This window comes from Hipposideros armiger, unplaced genomic scaffold (assembly GCF_001890085.2).
Source record: "Hipposideros armiger isolate ML-2016 unplaced genomic scaffold, ASM189008v1 scaffold_633, whole genome shotgun sequence".
NCBI classification, from domain to species: Eukaryota; Metazoa; Chordata; class Mammalia; order Chiroptera; family Hipposideridae; genus Hipposideros; species Hipposideros armiger.
In genome coordinates this window covers 916453-940046 of record NW_017731983.1, presented here as the reverse complement: position 1 = coordinate 940046, position 23594 = coordinate 916453, and the positions used below count along the sequence as shown (strand labels likewise).

Here is a 23594-nt window from a genome sequence, read left to right as displayed (position 1 = left end):
CCCAGCTCCAGGTTGAGCTGTTATTCAACATCTTAGCTGTAGAGGGCAGTGTCACTGGCCCTCATATGTGGGATCCGAACCGGGGTCCTCTGGCGTCCAAAGCCAGCTCTTAACCAACGCGCCACTCGGCCGGCCCTGTAAATAAAGTTTTATTAGAACACCGCCATGCCCATTCATTTATGTGCCGTCTCTGGTAGCTTCCCTGCTACAATGGCAGGGAAGTTGTGACAGAGAATGTGTGGCCTGAAAACCCTGTAGTATTTACTATCTGGCACTTCACAGACAGTTTGCTGACTTCTGGTCTTAATGTTCCAAGAGAAACAACTTTTTGAGTACCTAGAATCCTGGCTTTCGAAATGGGAATTTGCCATCTGTGAACCAGGAAGTCAGTTCCAGAACCCAGAAGGAACCAAGGCGTGATGGTGATTCTGAGAGTACTTCTCACACCTGCCCTCTGCTGGTTGCAGAGCCAGGTGGCCCCTCAAGGAAGCTCAAGGGAGAGAGGTAGGAGACAGGGCCTTGCTGTGAGCCTCGGGAGCGGCCAGTGGAGAGCTGAGCTGGAGCTGGGCGGCCTTCTGCCCACCCACACCCACAGAGCTCGCCACCTGTCTCTCTTCGCCTGGGCTCCTCCTGTGCCTGTGGGCCAGCCCTCTCCGCACCAGTCCTCAGTCGATCCCTGTGTGTGGGGTCCCCCACGAGGACCCCCAGCCATTTCTCCCTGTGTGTGGTCAGGCCAGGCTGACCTCACTGAGTCTGTTTTCTCATCTATAAAATGCAGATGATAACAACAGGTCAAGAATATGGTGAAGATCAAACGAGATTTTGTATGTGAAGGCACGGGACCCACCCCTGGTGTGTGACATTCACTCAGCCTGGGCTCTGCTTAGAGAAGGACACTCAGGACGCAGGTATCGAATGCCTCCCAGTGAACAGCACTCTGGAGCAGGACCCAGGAGCCGGCACAAAAGACAGAAAAGCCCAAGGCCCCGACTTTGAAGAACTTACCATTTCTCTGGAAAGGCCATTCTATGCTTTTGTTCTTTCCATCCAGCAGAGACGTCCAAACACCAGCAAGGCAGCATCTGGACAAGAGGCTCCTCAGGTGTGTCACTGTCTACGTCTGGCCGTGTAGTCCTTCCTTAGCTCCTCTGGGCCTGTTGTTCCTATTGGCCAAACAGAAGGCTGGGCTACCTGATCTTCAAGGCGCACGCTCACCTCTACAAGTCCACGACTTTGACTCGAGGGACAGATGTAGAGTGAGCTATGGGGTAAGGAATGAAATACCCTCCACTCGGTGGAGAAAGGTGGACGGCAGCCCAGGGCCCACTCCGTGAATGCCGGGCTCCGTGCAAGTCCCCGGGCACAACACAATCAAAGCTGCCCGTTCTTCCTGGGTTTGATCCAGGCTCCACTACTTCCTCCACACACGACCTAACTCCACGACTTCTCTGTGCCTCAGTTTCCCAAGGAAGTGGGCAGTGCAGGGAATAAAGGAATTGACCAGTTATAATTGGGTGGTTAAGGGCATGTTGAGGACTTAAGGTTCCAAGTCCCGGTCACTGTCCCGTCACTGGAGCCTGGAGTGGTTGTCTGGAGACCGGGGCTCATGCCTGTGGGTTATACTCTTAATAACAATGATAACAATAGTGATACTAATAATGCAAAAACACTTACTGAGCAAATATTCTGTGCCATATAGTTCTAAGCATGTGACATATATTAACTTTTAAAATCCTTACCTCAACGGTGCATAAAGTAGGGACTATTAATATCCCCAGTTTACAGAAGAAAACACTGAGGCATGCTAAGCCACTTGCCAGAGGAAGTGGTGGGCCAGGTTTCAAATCCAGATAAGTTGACTCTAGAGCCCACACTCTTAAATACTTCAACAAATACTGAGCCTCAGAGCAGAGGAGCTGACCGGCTTGAAGTGGGTGGACTTTCTCAGGCACATCCTCTCCTCGTCTGGCTCAGGAGCTCCATCTTGTGTGGAGAAAGTGGATCTACACTCCGGTCAGTGTGGGGAGAACTACACAGGGCTCTGCTGGGAGGAACCGCTAGGGACGCCGGGAGCGCCAGGTCTGCGTCTGGCCTGGAGACAGAGCCGCACGAAGCGCAGTCCTGGCCTCGAGGAATTCAAAACGACGCAGCACAAAGCCGAGTGTGGTAGGAATCAAGTCAGTGCCCGAGAGCTCAGAGGCAAGAGGGATGGCGGGGCTGGAGCATGCTGGGGATGTGCACAGAGAGATGGCCTTGAGGGGAATAGGCGGCAGGGAGGGATGGCATGGCAGGGGTTAGTGTGAAAAGCATGGGAGGGGTTGGGTGGGGGAGGGGACCCTGCACACCTACCTTGAGTCAGATGGCATTCTAGGTCCCTGCTTTTGGGGACCTCGGTCATGTTCTAGCTCGTGGTGACGAACAGGACCAAGTCCCTGCCTTCACGGAGCTTATAATCTAGTGGGGGTGACCTGTAAGGTCTCTTTCAGTTTGGGTTCCTCGTTCTTGATTCTAAGCCTGGAAAGATGGTTTGAGGCTAGAACTGTGAGGTGTCTTCAGTGCCTGGCTAAGGGATTCAGAATCTTGCTCACTGATCACAGAAACTCTTCCAGATTATCGGGAGATAATCTGAGACCAGATGTGTTTAGGAAGAGCGATCTGGCTGAGATGCACAGAGCCATGGCCCGTGAATGCAGCTGGCCACTGACCCCGTGACAGCCGAGCTGCTCCCCTTCCCTGCGTTATCTTTGTAGTTAAGTCTTTATTTTACAGAGCAGCTTTAGAGCAAAATTGAGCGTGTTCTCACACACGCCCTCCCCCAGCCCACACCAGCCTGGTACACTTGTGACAGTGAACCAACACTGAGACATCGATGCCAGCCTTTCTTAAAGAGCTTTCCCGTTCTGTCTCTCAGGAGACCTGTGGAAGCCTCCAGCCTCGGAGATGGCAGAATCCCAAATCATTTTGTGTGCCAGTTTCCAGGCAGGGTGCACGTTTAGTGGCACCTTTGGCATCTTTACAAAATCCAGACGCCCAGCCCTCGCCTGGCCAGCGGAGTCAGAACCTCAGGGCATGCAGCCTCCGTTTGTAAATGGTGGTTCCGACTTACCTGTTTGGTTGAGAACCTCCAATGTACGGCCTAGAAGTAGATCAGGTAGTTTCCAAAAACGGATGCATCCTTTTCCAGACAAGCTACTGGCGGTGCCAGCTTTTGATACCACTTGGTCAAAGCATTTGCATCATTGCCCCGCGGAGGCTTCTTACAGGACTTTTATTCACTGAGGAGAAGGGATTTTGCTCCACGGGGAAGACGCACACATGGGTGGGAACACATGACTGGACTGGCCCCATTCCTGGGACTCAACTTCTGTCTCGGCCTGAATTTCACCCGGAGAGATAAGTCCCATTATGGATTGGAATTCCAACAATATGGAATCAGCATTCAACGTTGGGAAGGACCCCACAGAATATCTGATCTATCGGCACATCCCACAGATGGGGACGCTGTGGCGCAGGCAGGCAGGGGCTTGACCAAGAGCACACAGTGTGCTGCGGCCCGGAGAGAAACAGAAGCCTAGAACCCAGTCCTCCCTTCAAACCGAAAAGCATGTCATTGGTTGCCATCACAACAGCCACTGGCAGCTTGGGAGCATGGAGAGTGAGGGTCCAGTCCAAGGACCATCGATGGAGACACAGAAATGGGATCCTGAGGCCCGGAACCAGCTTTCTGCCCCGTCCTAAGCGTCAGCCTGCATGTGACATACAATCCTTGGGGATGAAGTGTGGGTTTCACTCTCAGAAGCACACCCTGGGTCCGTGCCTGGCATATCTCTGGCTGTGTGGTCCCCGTCTGTGTTTCTGTGGCACCTTTGGGACAGATTACATGATGGGAACTCCAGCAGGTGCCCCGGGAAACCGGGCATGATTAATTTGGTCCTTTGACCTCTGGACTGGTGAGGAAAAGACAGGCACACATTCCCTAACAGAAAATCCAGCTGCTCCCGGTCTTGTTTTCCAGGGGTGCCAACACACGTCGCCAACCCATGTTCATGTGATTAATAGATGCGGCATGCCACGACTGAGCTTGAGCCGAAGAAAAGCCTCAGTCAGTCAAACAGGAAGAGTTTGGGGAGTGGAAGCGGTTCAAGCCAATAAAACATGATGTGTGGAGAGCACACGAGGCGCTAAAGATGGCTTGTCTTTGGATGCTGTCAGGCTAGGCCAGGAGCAGCCCCTCTCAGCCTGACAGCAGGGGTCAGCATGGCAGGCGCTATCCCAGAGGAGTGTGGGTGCTGGGGAGCAGAGGGCAGGAGGTGCCACCTGAGCTGAGCCCTGAAGGGTGAGGACCACTTCGCTTGGAAGGGGTCGAGGAGCAGAAGGAAGGGGTGAGGAAGCACGGCTTGTCTGGGAACAGGCCCTGACAGGGGAGAGGCTACACAGAAACCAGGCGGGTGAGGCTGCCTGAGCCCCGAGTGCAGCGTGGAGGCCTTCGGTGCCATCGGGAGGAATTGGGGACTCTGGGAAATGGGGATTTCTCAAGGGTTTTGATCTGGCCATATGATATGGCCGTATTTTAGGAGGATCCAGGTGACAGTGTAGAGAATGGACTGCCTAGACAAGGAAGACACTGGAAGCAGAGGTCGGGCCACTCTGACAGTGACCAAGTGCTTCCGGCGTGTTGGGGCTCATGGACTGTTTCATGGATTCTGGCAGAAGGTACAAGAGTAGGTCCGAGATAAAGCCCTTTACTGCGCATGGCACAGCGGGCAGCATGAGCATGGGGTGTGGGGAAACGTGACGTGGGCCCACATGGATGCTGCACTCACAGTAGGTCTGCACTGCAGCCGAGGAACACTGAGGACCCACTTAGCAGGTAGTAAGCAAGCTTGTGCTCTGTCCCAGCGGGATACGTTACCTCATGCCTCCAGGTTCCTCACTGCAAACACAGCCTCGGGGCGCAGCAGTCAGGATTTTGCTGGCGGCACACCTGGCAAGACCAGCCAAAAATGCCTGAGGAGTGCCCCCCAGCCCCAGTCCCCAGCAAGCACCCGCCTCAGGGCTGCCTGGGAAGACCAGACTCATGTAGGTGAAGGGCCCTCAACCGTGCTCCGGTAGGGTCCGCTATTACTGCTGGGGCGGCAATATGGAGGGAGGCGGGTGGGAGCTGTCTCTCTCTTTGCGCAAAAAACTGAGAAAAGTAATTCAACAGAGATTTATTGAATGTTTCTGTGTGTCAGGCCCTGGAGATACAGCAGTGAACAGATCAAAGCTCCTGGTGCCCAGGTGTTTACATCCTACTACAGGGAGACAAACCAACCAGCAGGGACCGTTACCTAGGTCCTTACAGAAGGGACAAGGGCTCGGAGCTGACCAGGGCTGTTTTGTCTAGAAGTACATCATGACACAATGGACGTGGCACCAGTGGCTGTTTAGAGACCTGGGTGCTGCCAGGCAAACAGTGGGAGCAGGAGAGCCAGTTAAGGGGCCGTGCCAGGCATGCTGGCTTGCACTGGGTGGCAGTAGTGGAGAAACTCACACCCCTCGGCCTGTCACAGTCCGACACGCAAGTGGAAGGGTCCTGAGAATACGCCGCAGTGTGGAATGCCGATGGTCAAGCACACCCAGAAGGGTCCATTTGCTGTCATCACAAGGGGGCCGCTTCAGGGTCCTGGAGGGAGAAGCCAGACGGCAGCGGGGTGAAGGGCAAGTTAGTGGACTTGGCGGGCAGACACTTACTCCAGAAGCTTGCCACGGAGAGGACTTGGGATCTTGCAAAATTACTTTTTAACGTGTTAAAAGATCTAAGCACGTTCACTTGCCATAGGGACTAGAAGGGAAAGGTTAACCACGCAGCAGGGGACAACAAAGCAAGGTCCCCGAAGAGGGACAGGATGGGACGCAGAGCTCAAGTGAGGGGTCAGCTCCAGACAGGAAGAACGCCTCTTCCAGTAGAACAGGAAGGAGGAGAAATAATGGGTGTGGACCCAAGTAGGTGTCTATATTCTTTTTGGTAACAAAAATTCATTTGGGGAGACCCTGAGTGATGGCTTCCATCTTCTCCATGAAATGGGAAGCTTCTTGCTTCTTAGCACAAGGTTAAGGAGTTGGAGATTCACAAAGGAGGTCAGAGATTTGGGGATGGCTGGCAGGAAGGACAGTTGAGAAAGCACAGGTAAGAAAGAAAAGGGTCAGGCAGGACTCTTGGAGGGGCACTTCCCACAGGTAAGGAGGTGGCCCAGGGCCAGGGGAAAGCAGTGGCCGGCAGCAGGCAGGAAGGTGGGGTGGGCTGACTGGACCCTGGGGGCCGGCAGCCTGAGGCCTGGTGAGGGCAGCAGCTAGGAGTCCGGGAGAGAGGGTGCAAGGTGAGGTAGTGAACCTGAAAGGGGTTTCCAGAAGCGGAAGCATGAGAAGCAGCTTCTGCAAAGACCAGAGCTCATGAGCTGGAGGAAGCCACCGAGAGAAGCTCGCACAGCCCCGGCCTCTGCCTCACTGACCTCCTGGCCCACCAGGAAGCACCGCTGGTTTGTCGCCGTCTTTTTTCCATCTTAAGGAGTCAAATCCAAGTTGTATCTTTAGGAGGAGGCAACAGGGGTGGGGATCAATACACACAGGCCAAAGAATGGTGTTTCTCTCTTTTATTTAAAAACAGTGCTTCATTACCATTTGCAAAGGCTGAGGCAGGGCCCCTCCTTCGCTTAGAGTTTATAAAAGCCAGCAACATGATCAATAATTTATACACATGGATAGTAATACAAAAAAAAATAAGGAATAAAAGCTAAAGATCTAACTACTCCGACCTTCACAATTCCAGCTACTTGATAATAATAGGAGTAACCCAATGAATACTGTATGGTCTGAAAGCTACTATACAATATGATTCTTAATGAGAAGGGGAGGGAATCAGAGACTGTCACAAAGCCCTGGGGTGCTTCTCTGGAATTCGCAGGGAAACAGGACCCTGGGCAAGCAGCTCGGGTGTCCTAGGAAGTGATTCTGGGGACTGGGGTGGGAGGGACAGAAGGCAAGGTGGTCAGTTATACAAGCATCCCATGTGATGCCCCCATGCCCCAAAGGTACCTGTTTCGCCATGGCAACGGGAGGGGGCTGGAGAAACCGCATGTTGCACGTAGGGATGGTCAGTCCCTGCCATGGGGGTGGGGAGTGGGGTGGGGAGAGGTTTTGTGGCATTTTTAGCCTTGCAAAGATTTGGACTGAAGAGCTCAGAGACTCAGGGGGCCAGCCTGCCAGGGACAAGCCCCCTCCGGCTCACGGCACTCTGCAGTCCTAGCTTACGTGTGTCAGCCCCAGGTTGCTCCAGCTACTCACAAGCAGAATTATAACACAAGAGAAAACAATTCATATCCCTCAGGGAAAAAAGAGGATCAATTTATCACTCGATTATAATACAGCCAAAATGAGCTGCCAAAACAAGCACACACACACAAAAATACTGTGAACAGAAAATGATGAAGCTGTCTTGATGGGGTGTAGACATTGCTTAAAGCACTTCTCAGTCCCCGGAAAAACCAAACCAAAAAACATTTTTTAAAAATTCAAAAACTCATGGACCCCCTGGGACTCTGGAGTCCTGGTGTCAGTACCAGGGGCAGGGGGTGGGGAAAGAAAAGAGAACCAGTGTTCCCTTTCTGCTGGCCAGTGTGAGCCGAGCCCTCACGACACCGGCATAGACATGACCACATGGACAGGCCTGCGTTCCTCGCTGGCAGTCTCCTTAAAGGCAAGGTCTGACTTTTGGCTGACGAGCAGTTCTCTCAGTTACCAATCCCTGCCAACCAGCACTACCATGGCTGAATTGATCTACCGGTTTCCTGAGTAAACTGTAACTGGCTACAGTGCCGGTAACGTGGGTGAGAACTCAGCCACTACAGCCAACCGCGCTTCTCGAGGACTCCCTCCGCTCCTCGGCCGTCCTTCCGAGAGCACGTGACTGAGGAACTTCAGAACCTGCCGTAGCCTGGTCTGTCAGTCTTATTTTAAAGACAGGTGCCAGGGACTCCACTGCGCCCACTAAACCAGAGGGCCCGCGCTGGCCCAGGACACTCAGCCGACTGGGAAAGGGCCCCGCTTCGTGCTCTAGAGCTTGGATGGCTATTGCCTGGTTGATCAGTAAAGCAAGTAAGAAGGAAGAACAGAGAAAAAGGGAAAGGGAGGAAGAGGCTTTTGGACAGTAACAAATCAAAACAAGAAAATAGTGTTTTATGCAACAGAGAATCAAGTTTCACTGGTGTATACTACAAATGGTCAAACATTTTCAAGAGCATGACAAAATAAAAACACACAAATTTACGTTTGATGTTCATCTTGCCCACTATTCTTTTCCTATCTTAAAACAGTGCAAACAGGTAACTTATGCTTTTAAAACAACACTACCCCTTGCCCACCCCCCAAAGTCCCTTTCCTCCTATTATCTGGGGGGAAAACACCTGCAGCTCTGCAGAGGTTCCTGTGCTAGAAGGCTGCAAGCAGCAGAGCAGGGGCTGGGCTTGGCCAGAGGGGAGCGTCCAAACAATGTGCCCTTTGCCTCCGTACACATCGAGTGCCTTCCAGACTGTGCCTTGCTTGGCCTTGTCCTCCTGCCGGAGGGAAGGGGGTTTATCAAGCCCTCCTGGCACATCCTCGGGTTGTTTCCACCTCAAGTTCACACCTCCCTCCTATCTGGAGGCCACGTGACTGGTTATAGGGTGATGGTGATCCCCGACTATCTGCTCTATCTCTAGGACGGTATAAGTAACCTAAGAGCAGGTCAGCCCCTGAGGAGTCACTTTGGAGGAAAAGCTGCTACCGCTGATTTCTATGGAACTGATCTCCACTAGCTCCTTTTAAACTAAGCGTTGAGCCCCAGACCGCCCCCCCCCTTTTTTTTCAAGGAAAAAATTAGATCGGCTCAATTCTAACTGTGGCTGTTGGAGGATGATGGTGGAAGTAGGTTCTGTAAAACCTGAGAACCTTAAAAATGATGACTCACGATGGCAGGTCTGGGTTAGACTATGTAACTCAAGGAATTCTGGAAAAGACCTAAGGACAGCTCTCTGGGCTGAAAGAGGAATATTCAGAGTAAGGTTTTCACTAGCGGTCTCCTTAAAGGGGCCCAGCTTCTAAGAGTGAGATGCTGAGTATAGCAAAGTCCCCGTCACAAGCTGCAGTAAAGCTGTTGACGTCATCCCCGCACTGTGATTCGGCACAGCGAGTGTTCTGGAATTATCAGCCAGCATCCTCGAACAAACTCCCAAGATGCCAAACTCTCTTCTGACTGCTGCTTAGTCCAATGGGAACGAGTCAGGAATCTACCAGCATCGATGCTCTGAGGCACCTGTTTCTGATGAGGCTGACTGGATGGAGTCCAAGTTCAAAGGTGGACGGGAAGGTCAATACCGTCACACCTAGGTGCTTACGAGGGCCCTAAGTCAGTGCTGACACCGGACACCAGAGGCCCTTGAATGAAAAGCAGAGCTCTGTTTAGTCTTCCTAAGGAAAGGGAGCTGGAGGAAGCGGTGCTCGAACCACCCGCGGAAGCACAGCAAGACCAGGGCTGGCCCTCAGGTCCTCAGTCAGAACCAGCTGAACTGAAACGCGCACAAGGTGCCGCAGGCTCAAGCTTCTGCCTGCTCACAGGCTGTGACGCCGCCTTCTCTACCCTTCCCACCATCCCTATCTCTGTCTGGAAAAGAGAAGACAAGACTCTTACACTCATTGTCCTCCTCTCCTTCCCTGTGCACACCCCCCCCTTACAATGTGGCCTTGTCTCCACCTAGTGGCTTGCCGTTTGGTGAGAATGGCCCCTATTGAACATGATGCGAAATTTCTCTCAGTTTCTTTAGTCAGTAAAAGCTCTCCCTCAGAAGAAAAGCGAAAGAAAGAAAAACATTCTCCCTGCCCCCAGTCCCTAGAGCTGTGCAAGCCCCACATCCCATCCCCCCTCCTCTAACTAAAGTATTTATATACATACAACAAAAATTGTCTGAACAGCAACAAACCAAACTTTGGCTTGGGGAGGGGGACCATTATAAAGTGGCCAATGGACCGGGCAGTTTGGTGTCCCTTCCTCTATGCATTCCTCCCCCGAGTCAGTAAGAATTGCATCGAGGCCTCTAGCTTCCTTGACGACCCCCTAGTATCAGGTACAGCCTCCCTCCCACTTACTGGGAGAGAGAGGGTTCTGAAGCGGGGAGAGAGGTGCTGGACACGACAGGCCAGTCCTTGCCAGCTACGGTACTCTGCTTACAAAGAATGCTTGATGCTGTCACATGTCAGTCATTTTAATTCAGGGACACGAATCCATTATCAGTCAAGAATGCGTGTGGAGGCAGGAGTGAAAAAAAACAACAAAAACCAAACCAAAACCAAAGCCCTAACAGACCAGAAGCTCCATGTCTCTGACTTACTCCCTTTAGCAGCCATCCCTTGGGTGAAAGGTCACCCTAGTACCATGTGAATAGACCAGGGAGCCAAACTGACCGTGCTTTTCTGTTTTCTAATGCCTTCGTTTTGGAAATGCTGCAGGACCCTTGCCTTTATATCACTAACAGCTGACTGCTAGAAGAGAAAGCCTTTCTCCTCTACCTTGATATATATAGATATATACATATAAAATTGAAGCCAGGTGACTCACTGCCACGGCCACCACATGGCTTTCTGGCCATTTCAGACCCTCCTTCCAGTATGGGAGGGGAGCAGCCCCAGGGCGTCCTGTCTCATGTCCTGTAGTGTTCACGTGTACCAAGTGGTCCAGGTGCTCAGCTGGGTGTCTTTGGAGGATAATGAGAAGCTGGGTGAAAGGGCCGCGAGGGCTCCAGGCTGTGGAAAGAGAAGTGGCTCCTAAAGGCTCTGGAAGATGAAATTCCTATGGCTTTGGAGCCAGTACGAAGTGCCTTGCCTGCCCTCACACATCCTAATTGCTAAAACTTCCAGAGACAGTTGACCGAGGACTCGGCGTCTTATCTTCTGCCAAGAGTCTTTATTAAGTGTTTTATACTCTGTACTGACTTTCTGATGCAGGGGAAGATCGGGACTATCAGCATGCCTTGCTGGACTCTGTCTCATATGCCTTTCTCTTCCTTAGCCTCTACTGGCTTCTCGACAATTTGTACTTCTAATCCTCAAGCCGTGCCCAGATACCTGGAGGAAACCTGGCCACTGGCTGTTTCTTCTCCTGTCCCTGGGTTCTAAATTCCTGAATCTTGAGGACATGGGAGGAGGGTGCTAATAAAAGGGTACTTGAGCTAAGCTGTGGTTCGATGAAAGGGGAAGAAGCCTGGCAGGAATGCGAGGATGACAGGGAAGAAAAGAATGATCTTGTTCAGACTCCAGAGTTCATTCTGAGATTGGTTTCCTAACGAGGTGTTTATTATCCACAGTCTGAGAGCACGTTTGGAAATATTAATACTCTAATTCCAAAAACGAGGCCAACTGTCTCAGGCTGTGCATGTAAGATGATTGTAAAAAGAATGGAGAAGACAGGAGGGAAGAGGAGAAGAAAGTGCCTTTTTAATTCTCCTGCTTTGCAAGCACAAATTCCTAGCATCGCTCAGCATGTGGGTTCCTGCCACAGCCAATCAGAACTGCCTGCCAAAGACCAGAAACTCAGAAGGCAGGAAGAATGTCCTGCTGCAGGAAGATGGCTTCCACTTCTGCTTGTCCCCCAGCCATGCAGCACCAGAGACACTTTGGTAATTCTGCCTGCTGATTTCTGATCAGATACATTTTATCGGCTCCTAATGTCTCTCTTTCCTCATTAACTGCCTCTTCCATGATTGATAGAATAAGCTAAGCACGGACATACAGACATGGAAATGCATTATTATTTTTTTTTTTACCACAGTTAAAAAAAAAAAAGAAAAAAAAAGAAAAAATGCACAATCTTTGGAACAAAAGAATTAAAGGCAGAAATTTAAAGGAAAAATACATATTCAAAGAACATAGTGAGGTATAAAAAAGTATTCTCTCTTTTTTGTGTTTTTTTGTTTGTTTGTTTGTCTGTTTGTTTTTCCTCTTCATCTTGCTATAGAGTTCCTCTACTAGTAAATATTGCAATAGCCAGGCCTCATGAACTGGGGGGCTGTCCCATTTGCAGGGGTCTCACGTCACTTCAGTAGGGGGCAAATCGGCTGTAGCCACCTCGGTATAAACTCGCCTGCAGTAATTAAAGACATAAAAATAATTAAAAGGTTGATGAGAGAAGCATTAAAAATGAAGAAAACTGTCCTAAGAAGGAATTTGGAAAAACGGCTTCCTTGGAAGCTTCCAAGCAGCTGATTATTTGCTGCCTGGTATGGTGAAGTCAGGAAACCAACTTCCGCCTGTGAGATGCTCAAACCAGAGCTGACCTGATGTTTTCAAGGAGAGAGGGCGGTAACGGTTCATTTTGTTATTCACACGAATTAGCTCAGAAGGGAAACTCAATACAGTTCCAAACTAGGTCTGTCATAGTTTGCTTTTTAAAAGCACGGTTCTGTTTACCTCGATCACATCATTACAATCGTGACCTACAGCAGGCTGACTTGACCTTCTTACATGGTGCCTGTCCATGGAGCACAGGTTGCTTCTGACCAGTCTCTGTCATATCCCACGTGAGATGGTGCTGGATTTACACCTGAGTCCCTCTCTCAACTAATAAAGCCTATTTCCTCGATCATCTATAAAATAACACCAATAGGTTGTTTCTTGACATAGCTGAGTTTATATGTATTTATAACTGGGGTTTCAAACTGGGCTTTATTCCTTTGTTTTATCTTTATCTAATGGCTGCTTTTTTTCAAATAAACGTTCTCTGGGAACACAGCTCTCCTTTAGTACAGGACTTACATGATGTTGGCAGTAAATAAAACCTCAGGAACTCCATCACTTTATACTGTATGTCTCCACCTCAGTTCTAACATCCATCCCCCGCCCCCGACCCTATCACCCCCTCCCACAAATCTTCATCAGTAGAAATTCAGCGCGAGACAATGACGGGCTGTCCCACATTCCTTCACGTTGTCAATGTGACATCATTCTGACCCCCTCGCGAACACCTCTGTCCACGTTCCTAGGTGGCTGCCCAGGTGCATTTCGGATTGCAGAGAATGTCTGGCAGGAGGAGGTGTCACTGTGGAAAGGCCTCTTTGCAGGAGCCAGTGAGTCCTGATCACTGGACATGGAGGTGTCCAGGCCAACACAAAACTACTGCAGTGAAGGATTCGAGTTTGGTTAGGAGGGATTATTCTAGGCGAGCTCTGTGGGTTTTCTGTTTGCTTCCACGAAAATACTGTAGTCTGCCACAGATGTTACTAATACCTGTGCAAGGCATTCACTTGGGGACTTCTAGTACTAACTACCAGAGGTTTAGGGACAGCAGGGACATTGTTTGGCATCTGCGTTTGAAACTTAAGATACATTAAGTTTTTTGAAAAGTTTCCTGAGAAAATCGGAGTCTTACGCCCTGAGGTCTTCACTGTCAGTAAAACTACGCCGCAGGCGCGCATCCAACATTGGAGCCAGTATAAAGCACTGACCTGTTCCCTTCTCTCCCCAACAGGGCTGCTCCTCAGGGCAGCTGTCACTGTTCACGCGGCTCTGCTGTCCTTAACCAAGCCGTGTGGCTCGTACTGTGACACACAGGGAAAGAACATGAGCTGACATTTCCAGATGGGCCTACGTGGTTTTAATGCTTTGGTAACGGAAGAAGGGCTAACGTGATTCCCTCCCTAGGTCCTTTGTAGGCTGTAGGTAAAAGTTACGAGGAGTAAAATGTTTTTTAAAAAATGGTACACATACTTACCACAGCGCCAACTCCATAGCTAGCGGCAGGGGCAAGGGCATGGTAGGGGTCGGCTGTGTACACCCTGCCATAACTGGAAAGAAGAAATACAATCAGGAAGAGAAAAAAAAGGCAGTAATACCAAAAAAAAAAACAATCAAGGGTTTACTGTGCTAAGGATGTGTGAGTAACTCAGTCTTGGAATGTTAATAGGAAACTGGCAGAGTAGAAAAAACCTTCCTATCTCTACTCCTAGATGCAGTACTCTGAAAAATTCTGAAGTGCTTCTCTAAAATGGAAAAGAAGGGGCTGGACATGACAAAGAAGGAGGCTGGCATTAAAGCCAAGAGAACAAGAGAGAGGGGTGAAGAGTCAAAGCCGTGTGCGTGTGTCGGCCACGACAGAGGAGGCCACTGGGAGAAGGCCTGCAGAAAACTGAGGTTTACGTGCAGCTCAGGTGCTAGGTGCTGTTTCGGAAGCAAAGGGAGGAGAAGGGGTGACGCCTGGGGACCGCGCCATGCTCGCTCTGACGTCTGTACTTACCCGTCGCTGTACGCGGCAGCAGCAGCTGCAGCAGCCGTGGCTGCGGTCGCAGTTGCAGGCTGTGCATATCTGTAGGCTGCATATCCGCCCTACAGGAGAGAAGAGAACTGACTTTACAGATACCTCTCCCCATGGGAGGGCAGATGGACACACACCCACCCACACGCAGACCGACAGACACAGGGACAGACACGAACACAGACACACACATGGGAAGAGAATGTTTCAAACTGCATCAGTCTACATGTTCCTCCAGTACAAGAGTAATGTAGGGAGATCTGATTGCCAATTTGTGACGGTCACAAACATAAACCGTATCGGTGGTACCTGTTCTCAAATTTAAGAATGAAGATAGAGTTTGGATCTGTCTTATTTCACAGTCTCTGTTGGAACTTTCAACAGGGAAAATATTTAGAAGAAGTTGGGAGAACTCTAACCAACAGAAGTGTAAGTTATAAAATGCAACGTATTAAACTTATATGTGTTAACTTCAGAGTCCCTGATGCATACTCTGATTTACTGCTAAGAGACTATACAGCATGTAACAGAAAGGCCCGTATAGTGCTATGCTCCATTGACCTGGCACGTTTAAGAGGCTAAGACAGTCAGGCAATATATAGAAGGAAAAACCAGGGTAAATCAGGGGTTGGCAAACTTCAGTCTGGGACCCAATGTAACTTGCCACCTGTTTCTGAAAGTAGTTGTGATAGCGACCGCATGGCCTACAAAACTGAAACTATTTACCACTTGGCCCTTTACAGAAAAAGTTTGCCAGCTCCAATCTGTTTTTCAGACTCAGGCAAATCAGATTACAAATTGCTGAGACTCCTTTAGCTGGATTCCAATAGATTAAGAACCGCCCCAGCCCAAAGGGTTTAACTGCACTTATTGTCCTTACCGAACAGATTCTTATATTGTCACATCCTGATTTCATAGCAGGCTCAGGAGCTTTTCTTCCAATGGCTCAAATATCCTCAGTCCTAAGAAGTTTCAAACCCTCAGGTCCTGCCGTTCCACCCGTTTCGATGAACCTAATACTCCGAAGGTTTTCACTGTCAGGGTGAACCGATGTGCTCCCTTATAAAGTAGTCCACAGTCATCACGACAGCTGCCACACGAGGCAGGCTATTAGACAGTGGCAAGCCTGACCTTTTCTCTTTATCTATCAGGTGTGAAACTTTATCTATCAGGTGTGAATTTTTAATGCTGCCTTTCCTTGTCAAATGTAACAATGGTTAACTGGTCCATTCCGACATCATTTCATTCGTGAGCAGCAGCACATGTTTTCTGCAGGTTGGTGCGTGCATTTCTCACAGACATCTGAAGCTTTCTGCCCTGTGCTTTCTAGTGGGTTGTCGGAAAAGTCATGATATAATTTTGCAACGAAAACCATAGGAAAAATACATCATGACTTTTCCGACAACCCAATAGTTTCTATTCCTTCAAATGTTCAGTTTTGCTAAATCTACACAAGATATTTCAAATTTACTTCTGTGTCATTTCTTAGGATTGATAACAAGTGTTTTCTAAGGCGACCCCTGCTCTTCTTGGCCATCTGATGTGGCGGCTTCTAGCTTGCTGCTTTTATTTCTGGTCAGACCTTATTTTGGAAATATCTGTGATTTCTTAAGGGCTTCTAAAGCTTTTTGCTTCTTTCTTACATAAATTATGCTTTCTCTAACTGAAGAAACTGCATTGTGGGGGAAAATTTACTCTTGCTCTTCAAATTTATCTGACTGAAGTCATCAGAAGTAGCTCCAAAGTACATTAAAAAAAAATTCCTCATTGGGGTATGTTGTTATTCCTTCCGTGTCCTTCAGGGGAATGACTTAGAAAGGCAACATTTCTTTCTCAACTATAAATTCTTCTATAGATATTCATATAGGTAAGAAAATTCTAATTAATGTTACTAAACCCTGGCAATGAAGTGCTAATCAACAGGGAGAGACATGGCGGGAAGCGCCCTCAGGGGCTGTTTGCCTGACTTCTAGCCAGGTCTGTGGGAAAGGACAGGCCAGTCCGCCGTGGGCACAGCCCTCCGTCCAGGCTGCAGCCTACACACACGCATGTGTACATCACTTATGAACTAACGGAAGTGTCTCTCTACCTTACAGGAAATGAAGCAGTAAAAGCATATGTTAAAAAAAACAAGCTAATCACTATAGTTGAAATTTTAAGCTTTAAATAAATCTTAAGGGCTTGATTTTTCATTGTAACTAGAAATGGTTTTATTAGCTTAGAAGTAAAGTTTGCTACTGTGAAGTCTACGGCAGAGCTATCTAGCAAAACTCTCTGTAAACCAGGATAACGTGGTCAACAAGCACTTATGTGGTTGGTCTCTAGCATTCACTCAAACACCAAAAAATCTTTAAAATTATAAAAGTCAAGGTAATAAAGGCAGTTAAAGCCTAGTTCATGTTTACTTGAGTAAAACATTTAAAATCTGAAGTTTGGTGCCAGAGGGCAGAGGTATACATTCTCATTAAGGGAATCTGAGGCTCAAGAGTACTGACAACTCAGTAACTCAGTTACTGGGGAGCGCATCAAATCAACACAGCTTGGAGCGGCATTGCTAATTCTGGGGGAAAATGAGGTTCTGAATGAGGTTTCTGATGGAACCACTTCCCGTCACTTTCCTGCAAGAAGCCATGAGAATGTCAGCGCTTTGGGGGTAACGTTCTTGTTAATCAGAACAATTCAAAATGGATCACCATGGAAAACAGGTGTCCTTCCAAGCTAGAGGATGCAGAGAGAATCATCTGCATCAGTTTCCTTCTACTGAGAGTGAACGTGGACTCGGGAGTTTGGATGTGATGGGGGGTTCTCTGCTATTCAAGTTCAGGAAAACAGGACAGGGGTACAAACATTTTACTGACAATAAAAGGCTCAAGAAGAGTATCAGTAGTCAGAAAAAGTACATGAATTTTTTTAAAACAGATATTTCAACATGACTACTCTCCTAATTACTTTACGATAATGGAGCTACAGAGAGGCCCTTTACAGGGGGTCTATGTTTAGGGTGGGCAGCTAACATCCTAATAAACTAATTTGGTAATTCATCGATGACTACCCCAAAATTAGAAAAATTGTGTATCATGAATTTACTCCTCTTGGAGGTATTCTTACTTCAAAGTATTTCTGTTCCGGCTTTAAATTGGTTATTCAACAAAATCCATCACATAATATAAAATATAAGACAAAGAAAATTCAGATATATTTATCTCTATTCTGGATTTTAGAGGGCGTCAAGATTCCTGGCTGAGAACCTTTTCTCAATTTCACTTCTACGGGCAAATATGAAGTCTTTTTATGGAACATGAGAACACAGTGCAGTTTGAAACACCAAGGTTTTCATTACTCTTTCTTAAGTTTTTCAAAAAGAACAAAGGTGGGGGAGGGAGGAGGAGAGACAGGGTTCAGGCGTGGGGAGGGGAGATGGCGCCACATTTATTAATCACATTAAAAACTAAGCATGCCAACATCTGGAGCTAAAACAACCAGCAAAATCACCACGTTCAGACTCATATTGGCTAACTCTATCTATCCCAGCATTCTCTTGGGACAGCGGTTTGCCCTAGGCTCTACCACAAGCTCGGTGAAGTACACAGCCTCAATTACTAGAGCGTGCAGCCACAACGACCTGGTATTACGGAAACAGTCAGTCACCACTTGAGTTAACATTCCATACCCTAACGACTGGCCCCTCCCCAGCCCAAAGAAATAGTCAATCTTGCCCACCCTAGCCCTGGCCCACACCACAATGTTAATAATTATAACAAGCAGTAACCCATCTGTTATATCAGAGAAGGGAACAGAGACTCCACTGAGAGATTTAGAGTGAGATGTTAACATTTCTTCAGCTGACTGCACAAACAAACAAACAAAAAAAAAAAAAGAGGAGAAATAATTCATTTGGAGATATGAAGTCATGAAATAGCTGATGTGTATTGCTTTTAACCATGCACTGATGCAAAACTGAAGCAACCATTAATAATAAAAATTAAAAAGGACATATGTATTTACACACAATCAGACCTGTTTGATCTGAAGCAGTTTGCAGATTCTATCTGTGTGTGATTTGAAATAAAACAAAAAATGGGGATTAGCATGGCCACAGCACACCCTTAATGTAGGAGGGCACACACGGACAGCTTTTTGGAACCCTGATTGATAGCTGGATAAATTTGGCATGGCTAAGCCGGATCCAAATATACACATGCCCCTTTAAAAGTACTGGGCTGTTGGAAAAGTCATGATGTATTTTTCTATGTTTTTCATTGCAAAAATGCGTCATGACTTTTCCGACACCCCAATAGTTACTTTCTTATTCCTTTGCATTCATTCTGAATGATGGCTAGTGTTCCCAGTCGGGCAGCCCAATGCTAAGTGCTTGCTTTCCCCCTTCCCTTCCTGACCCTGACAGTGTGCCTGAGTCCTCACCTGCAGCACTCGCCTGTTGTAAGCTGGCCCTCTCGGCACCGCACCTTCCCATCCCCGTGTTCTAAGGTATTTCCTGTTTAAGCATCGTGTCTTTCTTTCCACACAGCCATAACATATCCTTGCCCTCCACTTCCAGCTTTTTCAATGGGAATGCTGTTGTTACCTTTAGGATCCTTCTGTTGTTAAAGTCTTGGGCTTCCATGAATCAATGTCACCTTCTAGGGATGTCCTACTGCACTCTGACTCGACTTGATCGTCTAAGTAACTTTATAACATTGCCACACTGACCATACGATTTTTCTGCACAGCGCTGCAGCTGTGTTTTAAACTAGAGCAACATGGAAGGTTCTACATATCATCCCTCTTATATCTGACCTTTATCTGCATATCTATTAGCTTCATCTCACACTGGCGGACTCTCCCCTTGTCTTGGTTTTAACCTGGCTTTACTTTTATTATATTTTTGTCTTAGGTTTACATTAAAACAGGACTTTGGTGAGCATGTGATGTCAAGACACCTTTGTTCTACCTGAAGACAATGACATTATGTGACACTGAGGAGAAGTGTGTATTTCAAGACCAGCAGACAAAATGGAAGCTTGTTGCCTGTATGTGGTGTGTAGGGTTACAGAGCAAGGGCAGTAGGGGTGGGTGTGAGGGGAGCACGGCAGGTGCGATGCCACGATCCCTGCAGCACAGAGGGCAGAGATCTACCCCACCCGGCGTGGGCTGACTGCTGCCCCTCTGTCACCACAGGACCATCACTCCTTCCTGTCCCTCACCTCCTCCCCACTCAGCTGGGAGCCGCTGCTCTAGACTGCTCTCTTTAGGAGACTGGGTTCTCCTGGGGCAATAGGCACCTCTGAATGTGAATAACCTCGACGTGAATGTAAGAATTTAATGAAATACTGCTATGCTTTTGACTGTGAGACCGATCTACTTTGAAAAGTCGTTATGAAAAAATTTTAAAGTGGTTAAATTTTATTGTATTATTATTTAAAATTGGGGTTAAGAGAAGAAATTGCTAGGATCAACTTGATACCTCTCACTCGTTACTTCTACGATAGATGAGATCATCTTTCATGAATTAAACCTTTTGAACACTCTCCTAATCCACATCTTCCCAAAGTAGTTCATTTCTGAAATCTCGCTGGATACCTACATAAATAAACTAAATCAACTGTGAAAAGCTATCTGTTTTCTTTTTTCTAGCATCCAGCTATCAGCAAACCTTCTAACCATGTGTTATTATCCAAACGAGCTCATTGATCTTGTTTTAAGGTGAAAGGAAAAGAGGAAGGGAAATACGTTTCCATTTTAGAGTCCTAATATGTGTTGATTTTTAAGGCAGCTTCAATCTTAGGCAGCACGGTCCAATTACTACTACGATTTCACTACAGGTAGGGCCCAATCTGGGATTCATGAGTTCTGTTTGGAAAGATTCTACCTCCTCCCTTTTCTCACTTCTTTCCCAGTAGTAAGAAAATGTCCCCAACTGCTAAGATCTCCAAATATATAAGACCAGTTTGAACAGCACCGTTCAATGTAACTGACAAACTAAAAGAGGTGGCAGTGATGGGACAGTGCATAGAGCACGCCCGGTGTGGATATGTGACAATGGGACAGGGACATTTAATTTCGGAGGAAGTGCCATCATGTATGGAACTTGACTGTGTGCACTGCTGAGGTAGCAGGGCTTAGATCACACGCTCACAAGTCTTGATTGTCCAAAAAAGCCTCTGTTCCCATCTCTAACGTGGAGCTGGAATGGTTAGTATAATTCAATTTTTTTCACTGCAATCCACAATCTGATTGATTGGCAGGTCACACTGGCACTCCTACCTGAGGTATTTTAGCGCTAATGATTGGTTCCTGTAAGACTATTCTATAACAGAACACAGGAAGAGCAGTTCAAAAAACACAGCTGTGGAAGGAAAACAATCATACAAAAAGCCCGCTAGGGGCCCACCAGCCTTTTCTTTCCTTTGGATGCAAGCATGCTTTTCACAGGATGAGAATTAGGAGTGGTTTGTTATCCCATTTAAAAGGTGAATTAGGGTGAACCATGCCTTTTCTATCGATCACAAAAAAAGAGGGGGTGGGTGGATGCAATCTATCTGCTATACTCCCAAAGTCTTATCCAGGGGCGGTGGGAGAGGGCGGTCACTTTACAAATTATGGGCACAATTGCTAGATCAGTTCTCCAGAGAAGAACGTGCCACAAAAGCAACAGAAATGAAGGAAACAGCTAGCAGGGATTATGGCCTAAGTATAGAGCAGGGAGAGAGATTTTAAAAACCTCCACAATTAATAACCTAAATTAATATAACTTAAAACCAAACCAGCAACTTAAACTCTTTTCCCTCATGTCATCTCTTCAAGCTATGGTTCAGTGTACTTTTCATACTAGATAAACCCTCCACTTTGTATTTCTAACCTGCTCTTCTGAAGAAACAAGAGCTAAGAGCTAAACATACCTTGACTGATTTCCACAGATGGAAAAATGTAGAGAGAAGCCGAACAAACTCAAGGTAAAACAATAGGGTTTTTAATTTGTTTGTGTGTTTTAAAAGAAGCATCCTTAGCTCCCTCACATATGAAATAGGGCATATAAAGTTGTTGTTTTCCAGGGATAACATTTCATGAAATCTTTAATGAAACTGGGGGAGGGAATATAAAGTTTTAAAAGCTATAGTTATATTAGGCCTCACTCAACAGTTACCTCATAATGTATTCTTATTTTTCATTAGTGATTTTGGGTATCATTTCAGCACTTTTTTCTCTAAGTAACTGCTTTAAGATAGGAACTAAAAATGATAATAACATTACTATTAATTCTTTTCATCAACAAGGGGTCACAGGTCAAAAAAAATTTTGGAAAGGTCACTGAATTATTTCTGTTTAGCTTGATAAGGTAATCTAGTAAGTAGATAAAAAAATTCAAGAGTATTTTCTCTTCAGGTACAGAAAAATCCTCTCTCTTAATGAAATCATATATTGTGAACAAAGGAAATGAGAGAACTGTCAACAAATATTTGGTTGGTTGACTTAATAAGGTAAGCAAATCTTAATAAGGTAGAAGTAGGCCATACTTAAAAAAAATCCCTAAATATGGAAGATATTAGAGAGGAAAAAGACTCGACAAGAAATAATTCATGTGGAAAGCGTGCTCTAATAGATCAGCTTTCAAGAAAACAACTTCAATAACATAAAGATGAGTTTCATGAGCATATGGACCCTAGTGTACATGGAAGAAATGTACATGCGAAGATCATATGTAAATATGTATATTTAGAAAAGCATACATAATTTGGTGTAAAACTAGGGTTTATTTCCCTAACCCTCAAGTTTCACTGCAAGCACAGGAAAAAAGATACCTAACATTACCTCTTGAAAAATCACAGGAAAAAATATACCTAACATTACCTCTTGAAAAATCATCTGAGGAAAGATGTCAATTTTAATTAAATACTAAGAGAGGTAATGAAATAAGGATTAGTTAGTTGGCTTTTATGCTTGCTGTACAAATCACTTACGTAATTCAGGGTAACTAACAAGTTCTCTAAGAAACGTATCTATGAAGTGAGAGGGCTGGGACCAAATCATGCCTAAGTTTCCGTGAAGCATCTGTTAAATTAGAGCATACTTTGAAGGCATTCTCTACACAGGACAAGTGTGTACAGTCACCTACAGTACCTTGAAGGATCATTTTATCCTGTCTCTACTTCCTGCAATACACAGAGTGTATTCTGAAAGTGCATTAACATTTTTAGATTGTCAGAGAATCTCTGGCAGACTTTGAAAATAGTTCACTAAAATGGAGCCCTTATTGATCTGGGGAGGTAAGGGTGGAGAAAGCATTTCCGGACAATTGCTACCTAGGCCCAAGGGATAATTTCAAGCTGACAACCTTTTCTTACAAAATTGTTTCTTAGTGATTTGGTGGTTAGACCAAGCTTGCATTCAGAAAAGATCATTTGAAGAGGTCCCAATAAAAGACTTCAAAACTCAAAAATCGTGACTCTTTTGTCAGTTAGATCACTTTGTCCATAATTTAAATAGCATGTGACAAACCATCATGTGACTTTAGCTACAGCTAGACAGTTTAGGTAATAGCTTAAGTTAAACATGGCTGGTAGAAATCAACAGATCTTGTATGCCGGCCAGTGTCTGTAAGAAGGGTCTAGGTTGCTAATTCTGCCACTCATGTCCCTCTAGTGGCGCTTAAGAAAAGAGACCCATCAGCTGTGGACTGTTTGATAAAGAAAGGCCTTAAGCAACTAAGTATTTGGTTTCCTCTCACTGCTACCCACTGTTCAGTGGCACTGGTTCCTTATTTCACTTTCATAAATCAGTGCTCTCTCAAAGAACGTGAAACAGGAAAGCACACCATTCCTAAAGCATACTTACTACCATCTTATAAATGGAGGCTCTAATGATCTAAAGAGGGATGTGAAATGAAACGAAAAGCAGAGAAGGGAAAGAGCTGGCTTCCGGCTCAGCTATCCTGTCATTTATGTATGCACATGATACGACAGTAATAAGAGACTTTAAACCTGCTGACCATCTCGCAGATATCTTAGTGATCCAGAGAACCCCTGCAGGTATAGGGAAGGGAAAAGAATATGTCCAGTAGACTGACTCTAGCAACGACCAGGAAACCCAAAGGCTTAGTTTCTGCACCCAGGGGCAAGCGCAGTGGCAGAGAAGCATGCTTGCATTCTTAAATATATAAATATATATATCCACATGGAAAAAGAAAACAAAAATTAAATAAATTATATTAAAAAAATAAAACCAAACCAAACCAAAGAAACAGAAAAAAAAAGGCTGGCTTGTCAGGGGATGGGGTCGAGAA

At 46.6% G+C, this 23594-nt stretch overlaps 1 protein-coding gene across 32 annotated transcripts in view; it reads right to left on the bottom strand.

The window, feature by feature from the left end:
• Positions 1-5195: 5195 nt before the first annotated feature.
• Positions 5196-23594, bottom strand: part of RBFOX2 (RNA binding fox-1 homolog 2) — a 253002-nt gene continuing 234603 nt past the window's right edge. For 12 of the 32 annotated variants that reach the window (XM_019625525.1, XM_019625540.1, XM_019625519.1 and 9 more), the window contains 4 exons: positions 18084-18160; positions 14297-14385; positions 13775-13847; positions 10254-12148 (listed from right to left, as the gene is read on the bottom strand). In XM_019625525.1, coding sequence (XP_019481070.1) covers positions 12094-12148; positions 13775-13847; positions 14297-14385; positions 18084-18160 — 294 coding nt within the window. In that variant the 3' untranslated portion in view covers positions 10254-12093. Of the gene's footprint in view, positions 5666-6491; positions 6568-6617; positions 9677-10253; positions 12149-13508; positions 13602-13774; positions 13848-14296; positions 14386-18083; positions 18161-18331; positions 18364-20578; positions 20622-23594 lie in introns of those variants that run through there. The other 20 variants (XM_019625551.1, XM_019625538.1, XM_019625545.1 and 17 more) reach the window with 11 other exon arrangements.